Source organism: Salvelinus namaycush, unplaced genomic scaffold, assembly GCF_016432855.1.
Source record: "Salvelinus namaycush isolate Seneca unplaced genomic scaffold, SaNama_1.0 Scaffold918, whole genome shotgun sequence".
In the NCBI taxonomy this organism is placed as follows: Eukaryota; Metazoa; Chordata; class Actinopteri; order Salmoniformes; family Salmonidae; genus Salvelinus; species Salvelinus namaycush.
In genome coordinates, this window is record NW_024061662.1 from 11,786 (window position 1) to 38,089 (window position 26,304).

Sequence of the window (26,304 nt, forward strand, 5' to 3'; positions counted from 1 at the left end):
ATTGTATTGTCAAGGCATGGTAAATAGTAACGACGGCATCTATTGGCTATGCATACTAAGTAGCGTGCTAGTATGGACATTATGGACCAATGAGAGGAGAGACACTCACCCTGAGGCTTTGTGAATGGTGGGTGACGTGGAGGCGGAGCTGGCAGAGTTCCGCTTGGAGAGGTCGAGCACACTGTCCGCTACGGGAGGAATCAGACAACTAGTTAGAGGTCAGACAACTAGTTAGAGGTCAGACAACTAGTTAAAGGTCACGCAACTAGTCAGAGGCCAGACAACTAGTCAGAGGCCAGACAACTAGTCAGTGGTCAGACAACTAGTCAGAGTTCACACAACTAGTCAGAGTTCACACAACTAGTCAGAGTTCAGACAACTAGTCAGTGGTCAGACAACTAGTCAGTGGTCAGACAACTAGTCAGTGGTCAGACAACTAGTCAGTGGTCAGACAACTAGTCAGAGGTCACACAACTAGTCAGTGGTCAGACAACTAGTCAGTGGTCAGACAACTAGTCAGTGGTCAGACAACTAGTCAGAGGCCAGACAACTAGTCAGTGGTCAGACAACTAGTCAGAGGTCACACAACTAGTCAGTGGTCAGACAACTAGTCAGAGTCCAGACAACTAGTCAGAGGTCAGAAAACTAGTCAGAGTCCAGACAACTAGTCAGTGGTCAGACAACTAGTCAGAGGCCATACAACTAGTCAGTGGTCACACAACTAGTCAGTGGTCACACAACTAGTCAGAGGCCAGACAACTAGTCAGAGATGTGTGGCTCTAGGTCCTGTTGGGTTCTCTACCTGGTATTGGGTTCTAAGTCCTGTTGGGTTCCCTACCTGGTATTGGTTCTAAGTCCTGTTGGGTTCCCTACCTGGTATTGGTTCTAAGTCCTGTTGGGTTCCCTACCTGGTATTGGTTCTAAGTCCTGTTGGGTTCCCTACCTGGTATTGGTTCTAAGTCCTGTTGGGTTCTCTACCCGGTATTGGGTTCTAAGTCCTGTTGGGTTCTCTACCTGGTATTGGGTTCTAAGTCCTGTTGGGTTCTCTACCTGGTATTGGGTTCTAAGTCCTGTTGGGTTCTCTACCTGGTATTGGATTCTAAGTCCTGTTGGGTTCTCTACCTGGTATTGGGTTCTAAGTCCTGTTGGGTTCTCTACCTGGTATTGGGTTCTAAGTCCTGTTGGGTTCTCTACCTGGTATTGGATTCTAAGTCCTGTTGGGTTCTCTACCTGGTATTGGGTTCTAAGTCCTGTTGGGTTCCCTACCTGGTATTGGTTCTAAGTCCTGTTGGGTTCCCTACCTGGTATTGGTTCTAAGTCCTGTTGGGTTCCCTACCTGGTATTGGTTCTAAGTCCTGTTGGGTTCCCTACCTGGTATTGGTTCTAAGTCCTGTTGGGTTCTCTACCCGGTATTGGGTTCTAAGTCCTGTTGGGTTCTCTACCTGGTATTGGGTTCTAAGTCCTGTTGGGTTCTCTACCTGGTATTGGGTTCTAAGTCCTGTTGGGTTCTCTACCTGGTATTGGATTCTAAGTCCTGTTGGGTTCTCTACCTGGTATTGGGTTCTAAGTCCTGTTGGGTTCTCTACCTGGTATTGGATTCTAAGTCCTGTTGGGTTCTCTACCTGGTATTGGATTCTAAGTCCTGTTGGGTTCTCTACCTGGTATTGGGTTCTAAGTCCTGTTGGGTTCTCTACCTGGTATTGGTTATAAGTCATTTTGGGTTCCCTACCTGGTATTGGTTCTAAGTCCTGTTGGGTTCTCTACCTGGTATTGGTTATAAGTCCTTTTGGTTCTAAGTCCTGTTGGGTTCTCTACCTGGTGTGGGTTCTAAGTCCTGTCGGGTTCTCTACCTGTTGTGGGTTCCTCCTCCTGGTTCCGTGTCACAGTGAGGTCTAGCGGTGTGTCGAGGTCAGACCGCTGGGAGCCTGTGATGGTAGAGGTGGTAAGGTGTGTCTTGGAGGCGTACTCCATAGCGAACTGCCTGACCATCCTCCTCATCAGTTCCTGGGCCACCAGAGGAACGTTAGGGTCTCCGCTGGACGCCAGCTCTGGCATGGACAGACAATCAATCACAGGTATATACACTGTCTACGTACATTTCTCTAGCATGTATGAACCAGGTAGCCAACGATGCTACGTGGCGTTGTTAGCATTAGAGTGTAAATGCCAGCCATCGTCTCTGTTCTGGTTGGACGGGGACTCACCTTTCTTATGGAACACAGCGTGGAGGAACCTGTGAGCTGATAGGCTGCTGTCCGAGAGGGAAGGGGCTTGGGAGGGCGTGTCGTCTGAGGGGGAGGGCAGGGGGGAGGCGGCCACTGGGACATGGTCCTATTAGAAGAGGAAGAGACAATGTCATAACAACACATACAAGCCACACCAGACGGCGTAGGGCGCGTTCCTCTGCCCAGACGGCGCTGACGCCTGCCAGATCTTACAACGTCTGGATCCATATTTTATGTATCAGCTAACAACATCATAAATCCATGATGCGCAGTCGATGACGTGGCACGTAACCATTGGTTGATGCACGCAACGTCTGAGCAGCGGAACACAACCAACGTCACCTGGACGACGACAGCTCCAAACATTCAGTGACTGACAGAGAAACCCAGTAAATCTGATATAAATGAACTAAACTGAAGCGTTTCCATGAGAACTAAACTGAAGCGTTTCCATGAGAACTAAACTGAAGCGTTTCCATGAGAACTAAACTGAAGCGTTTCCATGAGAGCTGGAACTAACTGAAGCGTTTCCATGAGAACTAACTGAAGCGTTTCCATGAGAACTAAACTGAAGCGTTTCCGTGAGAGCTGGAACTAACTGAAGCGTTTCCATGAGAACTAAACTGAAGCGTTTCCGTGAGAGCTGGAACTAACTGAAGCGTTTCCGTGAGAGCTGGAACTAACTGAAAGCGTTTCCGTGAGAGCTAAACTGAAGTGTTTCCATGAGAACTAAACTGAAGCGTTTCCGTGAGAACTAAACTGAAGCGTTCCCATGAGAACTGGAACTAACTGAAGCGTTTCCATGAGAACTAAACTGAAGCGTTCCCATGAGAACTGGAACTAACTGAAGCGTTTCCATGAGAACTAACTGAAGCGTTTCCATGAGAACTAAACTGAAGCGTTTCTGTGAGAGCTGGAACTAACTGAAAGCGTTTCCGTGAGAGCTGGAACTAAACTGAAAGCGTTTCCGTGAGAGCTGGAACTAAACTGAAAGCGTTTCCATGAGAGCTGGAACTAACTGAAAGCGTTTCCGTGAGAGCTGGAACTAACTGAAAGCGTTTCCGTGAGAGCTGGAACTAACTGAAAGCGTTTCCGTGAGAGCTGGAACTAAACTGAAAGCGTTTCCGTGAGAGCTGGAACTAACTGAAAGCGTTTCCGTGAGAGCTGGAACTAAACTGAAAGCGTTTCCATGAGAGCTGGAACTAACTGAAAGCGTTTCCGTGAGAGCTGGAACTAACGGAAGCGTTTCCGTGAGAGCTGGAACTAACTGAAAGCGTTTCCGTGAGAGCTGGAACTAACTGAAAGCGTTTCCGTGAGAGCTGGAACTAAACTGAAAGCGTTTCCGTGAGAGCTGGAACTAACTGAAAGCGTTTCCGTGAGAGCTGGAACTAACTGAAAGCGTTTCCGTGAGAGCTGGAACTAAACTGAAAGCGTTTCCGTGAGAGCTGGAACTAAACTGAAAGCGTTTCCGTGAGAGCTGGAACTAAACTGAAAGCGTTTCCGTGAGAGCTGGAACTAACTGAAAGCGTTTCCGTGAGAGCTGGAACTAACTGAAAGCGTTTCCGTGAGAGCTGGAACTAACTGAAAGCGTTTCCGTGAGAGCTGGAACTAACTGAAAGCGTTTCCGTGAGAGCTGGAACTAAACTGAAAGCGTTTCCGTGAGAGCTGGAACTAAACTGAAAGCGTTTCCGTGAGAGCTGGAACTAACTGAAAGCGTTTCCGTGAGAGCTGGAACTAAACTGAAAGCGTTTCCGTGAGAGCTGGAACTAACTGAAAGCGTTTCCGTGAGAGCTGGAACTAACTGAAAGCGTTTCCGTGAGAGCTGGAACTAACTGAAAGCGTTTCCGTGACAGCTGGAAGTAAATCAAGACAGAAAATAGCAGTGCGTTTGTATCATGAAGTTGAACTTACATTGATCAGCAGGCTGCAGAAGGAACAACTGGCCTTCACTGCCCAGTCCTCTAGCTCCTCTGGTTCACAGTCTGGGGAAACACACACACACACACACACACACACTAAAGTCTCAGTCGCACCAACTGGGAGCAAACATGTATACACACACACGCTCACGTCAAAGACAAGACTCATGTATAACACAAAAATACGTGTACGCAAATACACACCACACACTGACACTCACCATCAAAAATATTGAGGTCTCTGAGCAGCAACGGGCCATAGATTCCCTCCAGAATGCTCTCGAACCCTGCACAACACAAAGGAATATACTGTCAACGACAGGTAGCCTCGTGGTTAGAGGAGGCAGGTAGCCTAGTGGTTAGAGGAGGCAGGTAGCCTAGTGGTTAGAGGAGGCAGGTAGCCTAGTGGTTAGAGGAGGCAGGTAGCCTAGTGGTTAGAGGAGGCAGGTAGCCTAGTGGTTAGAGGAGGCAGGTAGCCTCGTGGTTAGAGGAGGCAGGTAGCCTCGTGGTTAGAGGAGAGGCAGGTAGCCTCGTGGTTAGAGGAGGCAGGTAGCCTCGTGGTTAGAGGAGAGGCAGGTAGCCTCGTGGTTAGAGGTGGTAGGTAGCCTAGTGGTTAGAGGAGGCAGGTAGCCTCGTGGTTAGAGGAGGCAGGTAGCCTCGTGGTTAGAGGAGGCAGGTAGCCTAGTGGTTAGAGGAGAGGCAGGTAGCCTAGTGGTTAGAGGAGGCAGGTAGCCTAGTGGTTAGAGGAGGCAGGTAACCTAGTGGTTAGAGGAGGCAGGTAGCCTCGTGGTTAGAGGAGGCAGGTAGCCTAGTGGTTAGAGGAGAGGCAGGTAGCCTCGTGGTTAGAGGTGGTAGGTAGCCTAGTGGTTAGAGGAGGCAGGTAGCCTAGTGGTTAGAGGAGACAGGTAGCCTAGTGGTTAGAGGAGGCAGGTAGCCTAGCGGTTAGAGGAGGCAGGTAGCCTAGTGGTTAGAGGAGAGGCATGTAGCCTAGTGGTTAGAGGAGGCAGGTAGCCTAGCGGTTAGAGGAGGCAGGTAGCCTAGTGGTTAGAGGAGAGGCATGTAGCCTAGTGGTTAGAGGAGGCAGGTAGCCTAGCGGTTAGAGGAGGCAGGTAGCCTAGCGGTTAGAGGAGACAGGTAGCCTAGTGGTTAGAGGAGGCAGGTAGCCTAGCGGTTAGAGGAGGCAGGTAGCCTAGTGGTTAGAGGAGAGGCAGGTAGCCTAGTGGTTAGGGGAGGCAGGTGGCCTAGTGGTTAGAGGAGGCAGGTAGCCTAGTGGACAGGACTAGTAACCTAGTGGTTAGAGGAGGCAGGTAGCCTAGTGGTTAGAGGAGGCAGGTAGCCTAGTGGTTAGGGGAGGCAGGTAGCCTAGTGGTTAGAGGAGGCAGGTAGCCTAGTGGTTAGAGGAGGCAGGTAGCCTAGTGGACAGGACTAGTAACCTAGTGGTTAGAGGAGGCAGGTAGCCTAGTGGTTAGAGGAGGCAGGTAGCCTAGTGGTTAGAGGAGGCAGGTAGCCTAGTGGTTAGAGGAGGCAGGTAGCCTAGTGGTTAGAGGAGGCAGGTAGCCTAGTGGTTAGAGGAGGCAGGTAGCCTAGTGGTTAGAGGAGGCAGGTAGCCTAGTGGTTAGAGGAGGCAGGTAGCCTAGTGGTTAGAGGAGGCAGGTAGCCTAGTGGTTAGAGGAGGCAGGTAGCCTAGTGGTTAGAGGAGGCAGGTAGCCTAGTGGTTAGAGGAGGCAGGTAGCCTAGTGGTTAGAGGAGGCAGGTAGCCTAGTGGTTAGAGGAGAGGCATAAGCAGGAAACCAGTGAGTGTCAGAGGAGGCTGCTGAGGGGAGGACTGGCTCATAAGCAGGAAACCAGTGAGTGTCAGAGGAGGCTGCTGAGGGGAGGACTGGCTCATAAGCAGGAAACCAGTGAGTGTCAGAGGAGGCTGCTGAGGGGAGGACTTACTCATAAGCAGGAAACCAGTGAGTGTCAGAGGAGGCTGCTGAGGGGAGGACTGGCTCATAAGCAGGAAACCAGTGAGTGTCAGAGGAGGCTGCTTAGTGGGAGGACTGGCTCATAAGCAGGAAACCAGTGAGTGTCAGAGGAGGCTGCAGAGGGGAGGACTGGCTCATAAGCAGGAAACCAGTGAGTGTCAGAGGAGGCTGCTGAGGGGAGGACTGGCTCATAAGCAGGAAACCAGTGAGTGTCAGAGGAGGCTGCTGAGGGGAGGACTGGCTCATAAGCAGGAAACCAGTGAGTGTCAGAGGAGGCTGCTGAGGTGAGGACTGGCTCATAATAACGGCTGGAGTCAACCCTGTGGTTTCCATGTGATTGATTCCATTCCATTGACTCCAGTTCCAGCCGTTATTACGAACCATTCCTCCCCTGAGCAGCCGCCACTAGTGTGTGTGTGTGTGTGTGTGTGTGTGTGTGTGTGTGTGTGTGTGTGTGTGTGTGTGTGTGTGTGTGTGTAATAACACCATGACTGTCTGGCAGCGAAAACGTACCAATGTAATAAGAGAAAAAAAGGACACCAGTTTGAATGGTAAGAATATTCATTAAGGAGCATCTAAACCAACCAGTTTAAATACACTGTGTTTTAAACTAGATACCTGGCCTTTTGACTCAGTGTACACTAGCTAGCAAGCTAAGTTATAAGATAAGAGACATATAGCTTTTAGTAGAATAGCTATGCTATGACAGCAGTCTTCAACTCCAGCCTGGTCTCAGAGCAAAACGTGGTAGAATAGCTATCGACAGCAGTCTTCAACTCCAGCCTGGTCTCAGAGCAAAACGTGGTAGAATAGCTATCGACAGCAGTCTTCAACTACAGCCTGGTCTCAGAGCAAAACGTAGTAGAATAGCTACGACAGCAGTCTTCAACTGCAGCCTGGTCTCAGAGCAAAACGTGGTAGAATAGCTATCGACAGCAGTCTTCAACTCCAGCCTGGTCTCAGAGCAAAACGTGGTAGAATAGCTATCGACAGCAGTCTTCAACTACAGCCTGGTCTCAGAGCAAAACGTAGTAGAATAGCTACGACAGCAGTCTTCAACTGCAGCCTGGTCTCAGAGCAAAACGTAGTAGAATAGCTACGACAACAGTCTTCAACTCCAGCCTCGTCTCAGAGCAAAACGTATAATATTTTTACTAAAATACATGCCACTCCATTTAGTATACACTGAGTGTATAAAACCCAGACTGACCAGGTAAAAGCTATGATCCCTTATTGACGTCATCTGTTAAATCCACTTCAAAATCAGTGCAGATGAAGGGGAGGAGACAGGTTAAAGGATTTTTAAGCTTTGAGACATGGATTGTGTATGTGTGCCATTCAAAGGGTGAACGGGCAAGACAAAAGATTTAAGTGCCTTTGAACAGGGGTATGGTAGTAGGTGCCAGGCGTACCTGTTTGAGTCAAGAACTGCAACGCTGCTGGGTTTTTCCACGCTCAACCGTTTCCCCCGTGTGTATCAAGAATGGTTCACCAACCAAAGGACATCCAGCCAACTTGTGGGAAGCATTGGAGTCAACATGGGCCAGCATCCTTGCGGAACGCTTTGACACCTTGTAGAGTCCAAGCCCTGACGAATTTTGAGGGCAAAAAGGGGGCTCAACTCAATATTAGGAAGGTATTCTGTGTGTTACTTAATGTTAGTTTACTAGACTAGACGTAACATAGTAAACGTAAATCCTAGACACTCAAATTAGTATATGTTACGTTTGGATGGGTGGGCGTATAACGCAAAACGTTGAACAACCCAAAAAGTTGCTTGTTCAAATATCATCAGGGACGACTTCAGCAACTACTTACTACTTTTTAGCTACTTAGCATGTTAGCTAACCCATTCTCCTAACCCTTTAACTACTTAGTTAGCATGTTAGCTAACCCGTTCTCCTAACCCTTTAACTACTTAGTTAGTATGTTAGCTAACCCGTTCTCCTAACCCTTTAACTACTTAGTTAGTATGTTAGCTAACCCGTTCTCCTAACCCTTTAACTACTTAGTTAGCATGTTAGCTAACCCGTTCTCCTAACCCTTTAACTACTTAGTTAGCATGTTAGCTAACCCGTTCTCCTAACCCTTTAACCTAACCTTAACCCCCTAATGTAGCATATCATACTAAAGCAGTGTAACGTAATATATCATACTAAAACAGGTCAAAGCAAACTGGTGCGATCAGGACGTAGGATTACTATACATCCTACAATTCGTATTATATAGCAGTACCACAGTATGAGTCATAATACCCATAAAACCTTCCAATCGTTTTTCCACCATTTGTTTTGGAGTTTTACGCCAGGCTTACCCTGGCGTGACGTTTTGATAATCGTGTAAATCTCTTTATGACAAAGGTACTTTTATCAATTTTTTTCTGTATTTAACCCCCCCCCAAAATTAAATGCTAATTAGCTCCTAATGTGGCTATCATAAAGAATTACAAATGCCATGATGTTCTGGACTAGACTGCTGAATCGAGGCAAAGGTAAGAATCTCTGGATTAACTAATGTTACCTAAATTTAGAAACTAATAAATTGGCAACATTTCTTTAAATTGACAATTCTGTGAACTGTCTCGTGCAAGATTTAAATTGACACAATACCTGTTAGTAAAGGTGTCACCGAGAGACCTGCAGGATCAATACCTGTTAGTAAAGGTATCAGAGACCTGCAGGATCAATACCTGTTAGTAAAGGTATCACCTAGAGACCTGCAGGATCAATACCTGTTAGTAAAGGTGTCACCTAGAGACCTGCAGGATCAATACCTGTTAGTAAAGGTATCACCTAGAGACCTGCAGGATCAATACCTGTTAGTAAAGGTGTCACCTAGAGACCTGCAGGATCAATACCTGTTAGTAAAGGTGTCACCTAGAGAGCTGCAGGATCAATACCTGTTAGTAAAGGTGTCAGATAGAGACCTGCAGGATCAATACCTGTTATTAAAGGTGTCAGATAGAGACCTACAGGATCAATACCTGTTAGTAAAGGTGTCAGATAGAGACCTGCAGGATCAATACCTGTTATTAAAGGTGTCAGATAGAGACCTACAGGATCAATACCTGTTAGTAAAGGTGTCAGAGACCTGCAGGATCAATACCTGTTAGTAAAGGTGACGACCTGCAGGATCAATACCTGTTAGTAAAGGTGACGACCTACAGGATCAATACCTGTTAGTAAAGGTGACGACCTACAGGATCAATACCTGTTAGTAAAGGTGACGACCTACAGGATCAATACCTGTTAGTAAAGGTGACGACCTACAGGATCAATACCTGTTAGTAAAGGTATCAGCTAGAGATGACCTGCAGGATCAATACCTGTTAGTAAAGGTGACGACCTGCAGGATCAATACCTGTTAGTAAAGGTGACGACCTACAGGATCAATACCTGTTAGTAAAGGTATCAGCTAGAGATCTACAGGATCAATACCTGTTAGTAAAGGTGTCACCTAGAGACCTACAGGATCAATACCTGTTAGTAAAGGTATCACCTGGTGACGACCTACAGGATCAATACCTGTTAGTAAAGGTGACGACCTACAGGATCAATACCTGGTAGTAAAGGTGACGACCTACAGGATCAATACCTGTTAGTAAAGGTGACGACATACAGGATCAATACCTGTTAGTAAAGGTATCAGCTAGAGACCTGCAGGATCAATACCTGTTAGTAAAGGTATCACCTAGAGACCTACAGGATCAATACCTGTTAGTAAAGGTATCAGATAGAGACCTGCAGGATCAATACCTGTTAGTAAAGGTGTCACCTAGAGACCTACAGGATCAATACCTGTTAGTAAAGGTGTCACCTAGAGACCTACAGGATCAATACCTGTTAGTAAAGGTGTCACCTAGAGACCTGCAGGATCAATACCTGTTAGTAAAGGTATCACCTAGAGACCTGCAGGATCAATACCTGTTAGTAAAGGTATCACCTAGAGACCTGCAGGATCAATACCTGTTAGTAAAGGTGTCAGATAGAGACCTGCAGGATCAATACCTGTTATTAAAGGTGTCAGATAGAGACCTGCAGGATCAATACCTGTTAGTAAAGGTATCACCTAGAGATGACCTACAGGATCAATACCTGTTAGTAAAGGTGTCACCTAGAGACCTGCAGGATCAATACCTGTTAGTAAAGGTGTCACCTAGAGACCTACAGGATCAATACCTGTTAGTAAAGGTATCAACTAGAGACCTGCAGGATCAATACCTGGTAGTAAAGGTATCACCTAGAGACCTGCAGGATCAATACCTGTTAGTAAAGGTGTCACCTAGAGACCTACAGGATCAATACCTGTTAGTAAAGGTGTCACCTAGAGACCCGCAGGATCAATACCTGTTAGTAAAGGTGTCACCTGGAGACCTACAGGATCAATACCTGTTAGTAAAGGTGTCACCTAGAGACCTGCAGGATCAATACCTGTTAGTAAAGGTGTCACCTAGAGACCTGCAGGATCAATACCTGTTAGTAAAGGTGTCACCTAGAGACCTGCAGGATCAATACCTGTTAGCAAAGGTGTCACCTAGAGACCTACAGGATCAATACCTGTTAGTAAAGGTGTCACCTAGAGACCTACAGGATCAATACCTATTAGTAAAGGTGTCACCTAGAGACCTGCAGGATCAATACCTGTTAGTAAAGGTGTCACCTAGAGACCTGCAGGATCAATACCTGTTAGTAAAGGTGTCACCTAGAGACCTGCAGGATCAATACCTGTTAGTAAAGGTGTCACCTAGAGACCTACAGGATCAATACCTGTTAGTAAAGGTGTCACCTAGAGACCTACAGGATCAATACCTGTTAGTAAAGGTATCAGAGACCTGCAGGATCAATACCTGTTAGTAAAGGTATCACCTAGAGACCTGCAGGATCAATACCTGTTAGTAAAGGTGTCACCTAGAGACCTGCAGGATCAATACCTGTTAGTAAAGGTGTCACCTAGAGACCTACAGGATCAATACCTGTTAGTAAAGGTGTCACCTAGAGACCTACAGGATCAATACCTGTTAGTAAAGGTATCACCTAGAGACCTACAGGATCAATACCTGTTAGTAAAGGTATCAGATAGAGACCTGCAGGATCAATACCTGTTAGTAAAGGTGTCACCTAGAGACCTACAGGATCAATACCTGTTAGTAAAGGTGTCAGCTAGAGACCTGCAGGATCAATACCTGTTAGTAAAGGTGTCACCTAGAGACCTACAGGATCAATACCTGTTAGTAAAGGTATCAGCTAGAGACCTGCAGGATCAATACCTGTTAGTAAAGGTGTCACCTAGAGACCTGCAGGATCAATACCTGTTAGTAAAGGTATCACCTAGAGACCTACAGGATCAATACCTGTTAGTAAAGGTGTCACCTAGAGACCTGCAGGATCAATACCTGTTAGTAAAGGTATCACCTAGAGATGACCTACAGGATCAATACCTATTAGTAAAGGTGTCACCTAGAGACCTACAGGATCAATACCTGGTAGTAAAGGTGTCACCTAGAGACCTGCAGGATCAATACCTGTTAGTAAAGGTGTCACCTAGAGACCTACAGGATCAATACCTGTTAGTAAAGGTATCAACTAGAGACCTGCAGGATCAATACCTGTTAGTAAAGGTATCAACTAGAGACCTGCAGGATCAATACCTGGTAGTAAAGGTGTCACCTAGAGACCTGCAGGATCAATACCTGTTAGTAAAGGTGTCAACTAGAGCCCTGCAGGATCAATACCTGGTAGTAAAGGTGTCACCTACAGATGACCTACAGGATCAATACCTGTTAGTAAAGGTATCAGCTAGAGACCTGCAGGATCAATACCTGGTAGTAAAGGTGTCACCTACAGATGACCTACAGGATCAATACCTGGTAGTAAAGGTGTCACCTACAGATGACCTACAGGATCAATACCTGTTAGTAAAGGTATCAACTAGAGCCCTGCAGGATCAATACCTGTTAGTAAAGGTGTCAACTAGAGCCCTGCAGGATCAATACCTGGTAGTAAAGGTGTCACCTACAGATGACCTACAGGATCAATACCTGTTAGTAAAGGTATCAACTAGAGCCCTGCAGGATCAATACCTGGTAGTAAAGGTGTCACCTACAGATGACCTACAGGATCAATACCTGTTAGTAAAGGTATCAGCTAGAGACCTGCAGGATCAATACCTGTTAGTAAAGGTGTCACCTAGAGACCTGCAGGATCAATACCTGTTAGTAAAGGTATCACCTAGAGACCTGCAGGATCAATACCTGTTAGTAAAGGTGTCACCTAGAGACCTACAGGATCAATACCTGTTAGTAAAGGTGTCCCCTAGAGACCTGCAGGATCAATACCTGTTAGTAAAGGTGTCACCTAGAGACCTGCAGGATCAATACCTGTTAGTAAAGGTATCACCTAGAGACCTGCAGGATCAATACCTGTTAGTAAAGGTGTCACCTAGAGACCTACAGGATCAATACCTGTTAGTAAAGGTGTCCCCTAGAGACCTGCAGGATCAATACCTGTTAGTAAAGGTGTCAGCTAGAGACCTGCAGGATCAATACCTGTTAGTAAAGGTGACGACCTACAGGATCAATACCTGTTAGTAAAGGTGTCAGCTAGAGAAGAGGTGCAGGATCAATACCTGTTAGTAAAGGTATCAGCTAGAGATGACCTGCAGGATCAATACCTGTTAGTAAAGGTATCAGCTAGAGATGATGTGCAGGATCAATACCTGTTAGTAAAGGTATCAGCTAGAGATGATGTGCAGGATCAATACCTGTTAGTAAAGGTGTCACCTAGAGACCTGCAGGATCATTACCTGTTAGTAAAGGTATCAGCTAGAGACCTACAGGATCAATACCTGTTAGTAAAGGTGTCACCTAGAGACCTACAGGATCAATACCTGTTAGTAAAGGTGTCACCTAGAGACCTGCAGGATCAATACCTGTTAGTAAAGGTATCAGATAGAGACCTACAGGATCAATACCTGTTAGTAAAGGTGTCACCTAGAGACCTGCAGGATCAATACCTGTTAGTAAAGGTGTCACCTAGAGACCTGCAGGATCAATACCTGTTAGTAAAGGTGTCACCTAGAGACCTGCAGGATCAATACCTGTTAGTAAAGGTGTCACCTAGAGACCTGCAGGATCAATACCTGTTAGTAAAGGTGTCCCCTAGAGACCTGCAGGATCAATACCTGTTAGTAAAGGTGTCACCTAGAGACCTGCAGGATCAATACCTGTTAGTAAAGGTATCACCTAGAGACCTGCAGGATCAATACCTGTTAGTAAAGGTGTCACCTAGAGACCTACAGGATCAATACCTGTTAGTAAAGGTGTCACCTAGAGACCTGCAGGATCAATACCTGTTAGTAAAGGTGTCACCTAGAGACCTGCAGGATCAATACCTGTTAGTAAAGGTGTCACCTAGAGACCTACAGGATCAATACCTGTTAGTAAAGGTGTCACCTAGAGACCTGCAGGATCAATACCTGTTAGTAAAGGTGTCACCTAGAGACCTGCAGGATCAATACCTGTTAGTAAAGGTGTCACCTAGAGACCTGCAGGATCAATACCTGTTAGTAAAGGTGTCACCTAGAGACCTACAGGATCAATACCTGTTAGTAAAGGTGTCACCTAGAGACCTGCTGGATCAATACCTGTTAGTAAAGGTGCCACCTAGAGACCTACAGGATCAATACCTGTTAGTAAAGGTATCACCTAGAGACCTGCAGGATCAATACCTGTTAGTAAAGGTATCACCTAGAGACCTACAGGATCAATACCTGTTAGTAAAGGTATCAGCTAGAGATGACCTGCAGGATCAATACCTGTTAGTAAAGGTATCAGCTAGAGATGATGTGCAGGATCAATACCTGTTAGTAAAGGTGACGACCTACAGGATCAATACCTGTTAGTAAAGGTGACGACCTACAGGATCAATACCTGTTAGTAAAGGTATCAGCTAGAGACCTACAGGATCAATACCTGTTAGTAAAGGTATCAGCTAGAGACCTGCAGGATCAATACCTGGTAGTAAAGGTATCACCCAGAGACCTACAGGATCAATACCTGTTAGTAAAGGTGTCACCTAGAGACCTGCTGGATCAATACCTGTTAGTAAAGGTGCCACCTAGAGACCTGCAGGATCAATACCTGTTAGTAAAGGTGTCAGATAGAGACCTACAGGATCAATACCTGTTAGTAAAGGTGTCACCTAGAGACCTGCTGGATCAATACCTGTTAGTAAAGGTGCCACCTAGAGACCTGCAGGATCAATACCTGTTAGTAAAGGTGTCACCTAGAGACCTGCAGGATCAATACCTGTTAGTAAAGGTGCCACCTAGAGACCTGCAGGATCAATACCTGTTAGTAAAGGTGTCACCTAGAGACCTGCAGGATCAATACCTGGTAGTAAAGGTATCACCTAGAGACCTGCAGGATCAATACCTGTTAGTAAAGGTGTCACCTAGAGACCTGCTGGATCAATACCTGTTAGTAAAGGTGCCACCTAGAGACCTACAGGATCAATACCTGTTAGTAAAGGTGCCACCTAGAGACCTACAGGATCAATACCTGTTAGTAAAGGTGTCACCTAGAGACCTGCTGGATCAATACCTGTTAGTAAAGGTGCCACCTAGAGACCTGCAGGATCAATACCTGTTAGTAAAGGTGTCACCTAGAGACCTGCAGGATCAATACCTGTTAGTAAAGGTGTCACCTACAGATGACCTACAGGATCAATACCTGGTAGTAAAGGTATCAACTAGAGACCTGCAGGATCAATACCTGTTAGTAAAGGTATCACCTAGAGACCTACAGGATCAATACCTGTTAGTAAAGGTGTCACCGAGAGACCTGCAGGATCAATACCTGTTAGTAAAGGTGTCACCTAGAGACCTACAGGATCAATACCTGTTAGTAAAGGTGTCACCGAGAGACCTGCAGGATCAATACCTGGTAGTAAAGGTGACGACATACAGGATCAATACCTGTTAGTAAAGGTGTCACCTAGAGACCCGCAGGATCAATACCTGTTAGTAAAGGTATCAGCTAGAGACCCGCAGGATCAATACCTGTTAGTAAAGGTGTCACCTAGAGACCTACAGGATCAATACCTGTTAGTAAAGGTATCACCTAGAGACCTACAGGATCAATACCTGTTAGTAAAGGTGTCAGCTAGAGACCTGCAGGATCAATACCTGTTAGTAAAGGTGTCACCTAGAGACCTGCAGGATCAATACCTGTTAGTAAAGGTGTCACCTAGAGACCTGCAGGATCAATACCTGTTAGTAAAGGTGTCACCTAGAGACCTGCAGGATCAATACCTGTTAGTAAAGGTGTCACCTAGAGACCTACAGGATCAATACCTGTTAGTAAAGGTGTCAGATAGAGACCTGCAGGATCAATACCTGTTATTAAAGGTGTCAGATAGAGACCTACAGGATCAATACCTGTTAGTAAAGGTGTCAGAGACCTGCAGGATCAATACCTGTTATTAAAGGTGTCAGATAGAGACCTGCAGGATCAATACCTGTTATTAAAGGTGTCAGATAGAGACCTACAGGATCAATACCTGTTAGTAAAGGTGTCAGATAGAGACCTACAGGATCAATACCTGTTAGTAAAGGTATCACCTAGAGACCTGCAGGATCAATACCTGTTAGTAAAGGTGTCACCTAGAGACCTGCAGGATCAATACCTGGTAGTAAAGGTATCAGAGACCTGCAGGATCAATACCTGTTAGTAAAGGTATCACCTAGAGACCTACAGGATCAATACCTGTTAGTAAAGGTGAGACCTACAGGATCAATACCTGATAGTAAAGGTGACGACCTACAGGATCAATACCTGTTAGTAAAGGTGTCAGCTAGAGACCTGCAGGATCAATACCTGTTAGTAAAGGTGTCAGCTAGAGACCTGCAGGATCAATACCTGTTAGTAAAGGTGTCAGCTAGAGACCTGCAGGATCAATACCTGTTAGTAAAGGTGTCACCTAGAGACCTACAGGATCAATACCTGTTAGTAAAGGTGTCACCTAGAGACCTGCAGGATCAATACCTGTTAGTAAAGGTGTCAGATAGAGACCTGCAGGATCAATACCTGTTAGTAAAGGTGTCAGATAGAGACCTACAGGATCAATACCTGTTAGTAAAGGTGTCACCTAGAGACCTGCAGGATCAATACCTGTTAGTAAAGGTGTCAGCTAGAGACCTGCAGGATCAATACCTGTTAGTAAAGGTGTCACCTAGAGACCTACAGGATCAATACCTGTTAGTAAAGGTGTCACCTAGAGACCTGCAGGATCAATACCTGTTAGTAAAGGTGTCAGATAGAGACCTACAGGATCAATACCTGTTAGTAAAGGTGTCACCTAGAGACCTGCAGGATCAATACCTGTTAGTAAAGGTGTCAGATAGAGACCTACAGGATCAATACCTGTTAGTAAAGGTGTCAGCTAGAGACCTACAGGATCAATACCTGTTAGTAAAGGTATCACCTAGAGACCTGCAGGATCAATACCTGTTAGTAAAGGTGTCACCTAGAGACCTGCAGGATCAATACCTGTTAGTAAAGGTGTCACCTAGAGACCTGCAGGATCAATACCTGTTATTAAAGGTGTCAGCTAGAGACCTGCAGGATCAATACCTGTTAGTAAAGGTGTCACCTAGAGACCTACAGGATCAATACCTGTTAGTAAAGGTGTCAGAGACCTGCAGGATCAATACCTGTTAGTAAAGGTGTCACCTAGAGACCTGCAGGATCAATACCTGTTAGTAAAGGTGTCACCTAGAGACCTGCAGGATCAATACCTGTTAGTAAAGGTGTCACCTAGAGATGACCTGTTGGAGCTGGCAGGGGTTTGTAGTCTGGCATGATGTCTACGTTGATGCTAATTAACATTTTCAAATCTGAGCGTAAATAGAGCTGAATATATTGATAAAAGTCACCTTGTACTAGAGAGATTTACACGGTTATCAAAACGTCACACCCTGGGTAAGCTTACAGGATACACAGCCCTTATTTTAAGTGTTTCTAAAAATTCCCCTATGGGAAAAATGATTGGTGAAAAAAACTATTGGAAACATTTCCCTGTTTGACCACTAGGTTTTATGGGTATTATGACACCTCCACTGTGGGGCTCTATAGTACCAACGTAAAGTAACATATCATACTAAATGGAGTGGCACGGATGTGTATAAAAAATAAATAATAATAATACAAATTTTAAAAAATTACTTTGTAAAACGTTTTTTTCTGAGACCAGGTTACCAATTCTGCCATGTTCATTGTGGAACGCTGCAGATAGAAATAGCATGAATAGAGCTGACGTGATTCCTTATTTGTGGTCTTATTCTACATGCCAGAGGCCGTGTCTATACTTGACACGAACATGCAACGTCTGCTATCAGAATACAAAAGATTGCATTAAAAAGACAGGTGCATTGTGGTCTGATTGTGTTGAGATCTGCCTGACCATCTCAGGAGGTCAGGGATGTATTGTGTGCGGATTTCTCCTCAGTCTGGACTCAAATCGAGCTCCCGAAAGCGCATACAGTGGGCAACGTCATCAGCACTCCTCCCACAAGTCTCCAGAAAACTTGTTAGATAGCTAATATTTAGAAAAACACTTATTGGGCGAGAATTATGCTAACCCTTTTGCAATCCCTTCATCTTTTCTTGCTTGCTAGCTTGCCGATTAGCTTCCGAGGTGAGCTGGCTAGTTAGCTACGGTCAGTAGTTATTGGAGACGGAGGCAGCATTTCTTAGCCAATCGAAATCATGAATCAGCTGGCATAATTTTTATGGAAAATAAAATGTCAATTGAGAAAAAAGTTAAAATGAAGTGTAGCTGTTTTGCAGTGTTTCCAGCTTTAGTTTGAAGGGATTGTGTTGTTGTTGTTGTGTATGTTGTTGTTGTGTTGTTGTTGTTGTGTATGTGTTGTTGTTGTTGTTGTGTTGTTGTTGTGTATGTGTTGTTGTGTTGTTGTTGTGTATGTTGTTGTGTTGTTGTTGTTGTTGTGTTGTTGTGTTGTTGTGTTGTTGTGTTGTTGTGTGTTGTTGTGTTGTTGTTGTATTGTAGTGTTGTTGTGTTGTTGTGTTGTTGTTGTATTGTAGTGTTGTTGTGTTGTTGTATTGTAGTGTTGTTGTGTTGTTGTTGTGTTGTTGGGTATTTGACTGTGTTGTTGGGTATTTGACTGTGTTGTTGTGTTGTTGGGTATTTGACTGTGTTGTTGGGTATTTGACTGTGTTGTTGTGTTGTTGGCTGTGTTGTTGTGTTGTTGTTGTGTTGTTGTTGTGTTGTTGGCTGTGTTGTTGTTGTGTTGTTGGCTGTGTTGTTGTTGTGTTGTTGGCTGTGTTGTTGTTGTGTTGTTGGCTGTGTTGTTGTGTTGTTGTTGTGTTGTTGTGTTGTTGTTGTGTTGTTGTTGTGTTGTAGTGTTGTTGTGTTGTTGTTGTGTTGTTGTTGTTGTGTTGTGTTGTGTTGTTGTTGTGTTGTTGTGTTGTTGTTGTGTTGTTGTGTTGTTGTGTTGTTGTTGTGTTGTTGTTGTTGTGTTGTTGTGTTGTTGTTGTGTTGTTGTTGTGTTGTTGTGTTGTTGTTGTTGGTTGTGTTGTTGGCTGTGTTGTTGTGTTGTTGTTGTTGGCTGTGTTGTGTTGTTGGCTGTGTTGTGTTGTTGGCTGGGTTGTGTTGTTGGCTGTGTTGTTGGCTGTGTTGTTGGCTGTGTTGTTGGCTGTGTTGTTGGCTGTGTGTTGGCTGTGTTGTGTTGTTGGCTGTGTTGTTGGCTGTGTTGTGTTGTTGGCTGTGTTGTTGGCTGTGTTGTTGGCTGTGTTGTTGGCTGTGTTGTGTTGGATGTGTTGTTGTTGTGTTGTTGTTGTTGTGTTGTTGTTGTTGTGTTGTTGTGTGTGTTGTTGTTGTGTTGTTGTTGTTGTGTTGTTGTTGGCTGTGTTGTTGGCTGTGTTGTTGGCTGTGTTGTTGGCTGTGTTGTTGGCTGTGTTGTTGGCTGTGTTGTTGGCTGTGTTGTTGGCTGTGTTGTGTTGTTGGCTGTGTTGTTGCCTGTGTTGTTGGCTGTGTTGTTGGCTGTGTTGTTGGCTGTGTTGTGTTGTTGTTGTGTTGTTGTTGTGTTGTTGTTGTTGTGTTGTTGTTGTGTTGTTGTTGTGTTGTTGTTGTTGTGTATGTGTTGTTGTTGTTGTGTTGTTGTTGTGTTGTTGTTGTTGTGTGTGTTGTTGGCTGTGTTGTTGTTGTTGTGTTGTTGTTGGCTGTGTTGTTGTTGGCTGTGTTGTTGGCTGTGTTGTTGGCTGTGTTGTTGGCTGTGTTGTTTTTGGCTGTGTTGTTGGCTGTGTTGTTGTTGGCTGTGTTGTTGTTGGCTGTGTTGTTGTTGGCTGTGTTGTTGTTGGCTGTGTTGTTGTTGGCTGTGTTGTTGTTGGCTGTGTTGTTGGCTGGGTTGTTGGCTGGGTTGTGTTGTTGGCTGGGTTGTTGGCTGGGTTGTGTTGTTGGCTGGGTTGTGTTGTTGGCTGGGTTGGGTTGTTGGCTGGGTTGGGTTGTTGGCTGGGTTGTTGGCTGTGTTGTTGGCTGTGTTGTTGGCTGTGTTGTGTTGTTGGCTGTGTTGTTGGCTGTGTTGTTGGCTGTGTTGTTGGCTGTGTTGTTGGCTGTGTTGTGTTGTTGGCTGTGTTGTTGGCTGTGTTGTTGGCTGTGTTGTTGGCTGTGTTGTTGTTGTGTTGTGTTGTTGTTGTTGGCTGTGTTGTTGGTTGTGTTGTTGGCTGTGTTGTTGGTTGTGTTGTTGGCTGTGTTGTTGGCTGTGTTGTTGGCTGTGTTGTGTTGTTGGTTGTGTTGTGTTGTTGGCTGTGTTGTTGGCTGTGTTGTGTTGTGTTGTTGGCTGTGTTGTGTTGTTGGCTGTGTTGTGTTGTTGTGTTGTTGGCTGTGTTGTGTTGTTGGCTGTGTTGTTGGCTGTGTTGTTGGCTGTGTTGTGTTGTTGGCTGTGTTGTGTTGTTGGCTGTGTTGTTGGCTGTGTTGTTGTGTTGTGTTGTTGTGTTGTGTTGTGTTGTTGGCTGTGTTGTGTTGTTGGCTGTGTTGTTGGCTGTGTTGTGTTGTTGGCTGTGTTGTGTTGTTGTGTTGTGTTGTTGGCTGTGTTGTGTTGTTGGCTGTGTTGTGTTGTTGGCTGTGTTGTGTTGTTGGCTGTGTTGTGTTGTTGGCTGTGTTGTGTTGTTGGCTGTGTTGTTGGCTGTGTTGTTGGCTGTGTTGTGTTGTGTTGTTGGCTGTGTTGTGTTGTTGGCTGTGTTGTGTTGTTGGCTGTGTTGTGTTGTTGGCTGTGTTGTTGGCTGTGTTGTTGGCTGTGTTGTGTTGTTGGCTGTGTTGTTGGCTGTGTTGTTGGCTGTGTTGTTGGCTGTGTTGTTGGCTGTGTTGTTGGCTGTGTTGTGTTGTTGGCTGTGTTGTTGGCTGTGTTGTTGTCTGTGTTGTTAGCTGTGCTGTTAGCTGTGCTGTTGGCTGTGTTGTTGGCTGTGTTGTTGTCTGTGTTGTTAGCTGTGCTGTTGGCTGTGCTGTTGGCTGTGTTGTTGGCTAGCTCCTCTAAACAACAGTGTCCTGACGAGAGAACACATTTTCTATGCCAGGCGAAATCCGGGCCTCGTTACCTAACTGTTACGGATGCATCCAAATAAATGTCACTGGAAAACATCTTAAAACAATTAAAAATATAGCTACTGTTGTTATTCTGGCTGCCCTGTACGTTAGCCGTAGTCGGTTAGCTAGCAATCAACGGATAAGAACGGAGCATTTAGAGCGAATGACTGGGTCGCGTCCATAGTTACAGAACAAAAAGACTGAACGACTGGGTCGAGTCCATAGATACAAAACAAAAAGACTGAACGACTGGGTCGCGTCCATAGATACAGAACAAAAAGACTGAACGACTGGGTCGAGTCCATAGATACAAAACAAAAAGACTGAACGACTGGGTCGAGTCCATAGATACAGAACAAAAAGACTGAACGACTGGGTCGCGTCCATAGATACAGAACAAAAAGACTGAACGACTGGGTCGCGTCCATAGATACAGAACAAAAAGACTGAACGACTGGGTCGCGTCCATAGATACAGAACAAAAAGACTGAACGACTGGGTCACGTCCATAGATACAGAACAAAAAGACTGAACGACTGGGTCGCGTCCATAGTTACAGAACAAAAAGACTGAACGACTGGGTCGAGTCCATAGATACAGAACAAAAAGACTGAACGACTGGGTCGCGTCCGTAGATACAGAACAAAAAGAACTAACGACTGGGTCGCGTCCGTAGTTACAGAACAAAAAGAACTAACGACTGGGTCGCGTCCGTAGATACAGAACATAAAGAACTAACGACTGGGTCGCGTACATAGATACAGAACAAAAAGACTGAACGACTGGGTCGCGTCCATAGATACAGAACACAAAGACTGAATGACTGGGTCGCGTCCATAGTTACAGAACAAAAAGACTGAACGACTGGGTCGCGTCCATAGTTACAGAACAAAAAGACTGAACGACTGGGTCGCGTCCATAGTTACAGAACAAAAAGACTGAACGACTGGGTCGCGTCCCATAGATACAGAACAAAAAGACTGAACGACTGGGTCGTGTCCATAGATACAGAACAAAAAGACTGAACGACTGGGTCGCGTCCATAGATCCAAACAAAAAGACTGAACGACTGGGTCGAGTCCACAGATACAGAACAAAAAGACTGAATGACTGGGTCGCGTCCCATAGATACAGAACAAAAAGACTGAATGACTGGGTCACGTCCATAGTTACAGAACAAAAAGACTGAACGACTGGGTCGAGTCCATAGATACAGAACAAAAAGACTGAACGACTGGGTCGCGTCCCATAGATACAGAACAAAAAGACTGAACGACTGGGTCGCGTCCCATAGATACAGAACAAAAAGACTGAACGACTGGGTCGCGTCCATAGATACAGAACAAAAAGACTGAACGACTGGGTCGCGTCCATAGATCCAAACAAAAAGACTGAACGACTGGGTCGAGTCCACAGATACAGAACAAAAAGACTGAATGACTGGGTCGCGTCCCATAGATACAGAACAAAAAGACTGAATGACTGGGTCACGTCCATAGTTACAGAACAAAAAGACTGAACGACTGGGTCGCGTCCATAGATACAGAACAAAAAGACTGAACGACTGGGTCGTATGCATAGATACAGAACAAAAAGACTGAACGACTGGGTCACGTCCATAGATACAGAACACAAAGACTGAACGACTGGGTCGCGTCCATAGTTACAGAACAAAAAGACTGAACGACTGGGTCGCGTCCATAGATACAGAACATAAAGACTGAACGACTGGGTCGCGTCCATAGATACAGAACAAAAAGACTGAACGACTGGGTCGCGTCCATAGATACAGAACAAAAAGACTGAACGACTGGGTCCATAGATACAGAACAACGACTGGGTCGAGTCCATAGTTACAGAACAAAAAGACTGAACGACTGGGTCGCGTCCATAGATACAGAACATAAAGACTGAACGACTGGGTCGCGTCCATAGATACAGAACAAAAAGACTGAACGACTGGGTCGCGTCCATAGATACAGAACAAAAAGACTGAACGACTGGGTCCATAGATACAGAACAACGACTGGGTCGAGTCCATAGATACAGAACAAAAAGACTGAACGACTGGGTCGAGTCCATAGATACAGAACATAAAGACTGAACGACTGGGTCGCGTCCATAGATACAGAACATAAAGACTGAACGACTGGGTCCATAGATACAGAACAACGACTGGGTCGAGTCCATAGATACAGAACAAAAAGACTGAACGACTGGGTCGTGTCCATAGATACAGAACATAAAGACTGAATGACTGGGTCGCGTCTCTGGCAACCAAACCAATAGAACGAACGACCAGCCTGCTCGGGTAGCAACCCTAGATTTGTGTCGGGACTATGGGTGTGATAGACTACATCCTGTTTGCTGAGTAGAGTGTTGGAGGCTATTTTGGTAAATGACATCGCCTAAGTCAAGGATCGGTAGGATAGTCAGTTTTACGAGGGTATGTTTGGCAGCATGAGTGAAGGAGGCTTTGTTGCAAAATAGGAAGACAATTCTAGATTTAATTTTGGATTGGAGATGCTTAATGTGAGTCTGGAAGGACAGTTTACAGTCTAACCAGACACCTAGGTATTTGTAGTTGTCCACATATTCTAGGTCAGAAGCGTCCAGAGTAGTGATGCTAGTCGGGGCGGCAGGTAGCCTAGTGGTTAGAGCATTGGACTAGTAACCAAAAGGTTGCAAGATCGAATCCCCGAGCTGACAAGGTAAAAATCTGTCGTTCTGCCCCTGAACAAGGCAGTTAACCCACTGTTCCGTCATTGTAAATAATAATTTGTTCTTTACTGACTTACCTAGTTGAATAAAGGTTAAATCAAGAATCTCAACAAAAACAAATAATAATAATAATAATGGCCTCGCTATTCATGTTTAATACATTTGTTTATTTGAACTATGGAGGCTGCTACATCATTCAGTTTACATCTTGACTACTGTAGACTATCTGAAACAAGAGTGTGTGTGTGTGTGTGTGTGTGTGTGTGTGTCATGTGTTGTTTATGTCTCTGAAACAAGAGGTAGGCCTTGTGTGAGTATCATGTGTTGTCTATGCCTATTGAAATGACAAGTCAATCTCGCAAATGGGCCATTTGTAACCGTTTGTAGTCGTAACATGGTGGTTTGTTGTAGATGGCCCCATATACCACGGCTAACGGCTGTATCCAGGCACTTGGTATTTTGGTATTTTATTAGGATCCCCATTAGCTGTTGTTAAAGCAGCAGCTACTCTTCCTGGGATTCCACACAGAACACAGAACACATAATACAGAACACGGAACACAGAACACAGAACACAGAACACGGAACACAGAACACAGAACACAGAACATCATTAGACAAGAACAGCTCAAGGACAGAACTACATACCTTCTTTATAAAGTCACACGTAGCCTCCATATCAATACAGACACACAGACTATCCAGGTCCAATAGGGGAGAGGCGTTGTGCCACCAGGTGTTGCTTTATCTGTTTTTTGAAACCAGGTTTGCTGTTCATTTGAGAAATATGAGATGGAAGGAAGTTCCATGCAATAAGGGCTCTATATAATACTGTACGCTTTGTTGAATTTGTTCTGGATTTGTGGACTGTGAAAAGACCCCTGGTGGCATGTCTGGTGGGGTAAGTGTGTGTGTGTCAGAGCTGAGTGATTTGGGGACTATGAAGAGACCCCTGGTGGCATGTCTGGTAGGGGTGTGTGTGTGTCAGAGCTGAGTGATTTGGGGACTATGAAGAGACCCCTGGTGGCATGTCTGGTAGGGGTGTGTGTGTGTCAGAGCTGTGTGTAAGTTGACTATGCAAACAATTTTGGATTTTCAACACATTGTTTCTTATAAAAACAAAAAGTGATGCAGTCAGTCTCTCCTGAACTCTTAGCCAAGAGAGACTGGCACGCATAGTATTAATATCAGCCCTGTGATTACAATAAAGAGCAAGACGTGCCTCTCTGTTCTGGGCCAGCTGCACTTGACTTTAAGCATCACGCTTAATGCCAATTTATTCTCGATTCGAAAATGTGGTCGGAGGCGCCATACGGAGGGAGTGAGGCAATTGCGGAGAGGCCAAATTGAGTTCCATACCACATCCCTCCCAAATGTTGTTACAATGCGGAGGGCTCCGTAATAGCTCCACATTGACATGACAGGTTGATGGTAGGTGGGGGGCGGGAGTTCCTGTATAAACACAAACTCACTTCCTTCACAACAGCTCTGCTCGTAAGAAGTCTGAATGCCCCTGACTTCTGCTGAGGCCGTATCACAGTAAACGCTGTTCGGCCACTGCAGACATTCTTTTGACCATTCGGAGCGTTTAAAGAACAACCCTTAACCGTGATATATTGGCCATATACCATACCCCCTCATGCCTTATTTATTAAGCAGTCAAACAAATTAAATCGACATACATGGATGGATTAAAAAATCTGGTGAGTTTAAATAAAGGTGAATTATACTTCCTCTTGCGACATAGTCAACATTTGTTTATTACATTTGCAATACTTATTTTCATGAAAAACGAATTTTGCTTCTAACATCATTACAAGTTACGTCGATATTCCTTAATTTTGCGCTATAACATTATGGAAAAAGTGTTTATTGTACAAATGTGGCAACTCCTCTCTTGCATAAAAAAAAGAAGTGGGCTAGTTCAGGCCTTTTAGCTGGTCATTTGGCTAAATATTTGAACTTGACCTGGCAACCCTATTGGTAACATTAGCTAGCTAGCTAACGTTACACTCACAACCCCCTTCCCCAAAATAACCTAAACATTAGCCGGTACAAATCACGGTTGTCAATGTCTAGCTACATATTTAACAGCTGGCTAGCTAACATAACATAGAAAAACAACTGTATAGCACGAAACTGTTATTCTAACATGTTTTACTAACAATTAAACGTTAGCTGGGATACTTATCGACAATATAACGCAATCCTAACTAAACGTTAGCTATACAAATTAGTATGAAAATGTCTATCTATTTTTAAACCTGTTTGAGTGCAATGTTTACTGTTCATTTCTATGTTTTTTTGTTAATGTTGTGTTTTCTCACTTGGGTTTGTTAATTTCACTTGTTTCGCCAATGTAAACATGTTTCCCCCGTGACAATAAAGCCCCTCGACTCGAACGGTAGCTAGTAATGGTAACCATAACAAACATGTTAGCTAGCTAACCTGATCCAACTAGCTAGCATGCTAGCTGCTAGAAATCACGGATACGACTTCTGCCGGGGGGGTTACGGGACATACATTGAAACAGCCAAGACAGGACAAAGAAAATGGAGCCAACCGACATGGACATGCTAACGTTAGTTACCTGCAGTTAAGGCAGATTGCAAAGGTATCTAGCATTAGCGGCTAACGTTCCAGCTAAACCGGGTTTAACTCTTGTTGCGGATCTTCCCTTTTGTACTTTGGGGATGTAATCGCTTCCAAGTCAAAGCCATTAAAAAATATGCCTAGGATCTTCTTACCCACGCAGTTGATCAGTTTGTGCCGCCAGGTATCGAGTTCCCGCCTGAATCCTTTCCTTTCTACGGTGCATTTGGAGCTGCGGCACTGGGCAGCCATTCTGTCTGCCTCCTCCTTTCCCCCTGCTCTC

At 45.0% G+C, this 26,304-nt stretch overlaps 1 protein-coding gene across 1 annotated transcript; it reads right to left on the minus strand.

The window, feature by feature from the left end:
* Positions 1-26,302, minus strand: LOC120043438 (ligand-dependent nuclear receptor corepressor-like protein). Its single transcript, XM_038988022.1, has 6 exons — positions 26,177-26,302; positions 4,366-4,431; positions 4,137-4,207; positions 2,205-2,331; positions 1,851-2,048; positions 1-188 (listed from the first exon to the last, which is right to left on the minus strand). The coding sequence occupies exons 1-6, from the start codon at positions 26,271-26,273 to the stop codon at positions 106-108; spliced, it is 642 nt and encodes a 213-aa protein (XP_038843950.1). The 5' UTR covers positions 26,274-26,302; the 3' UTR covers positions 1-105.
* Between the last annotated feature and the right edge of the window lie 2 nt (positions 26,303-26,304).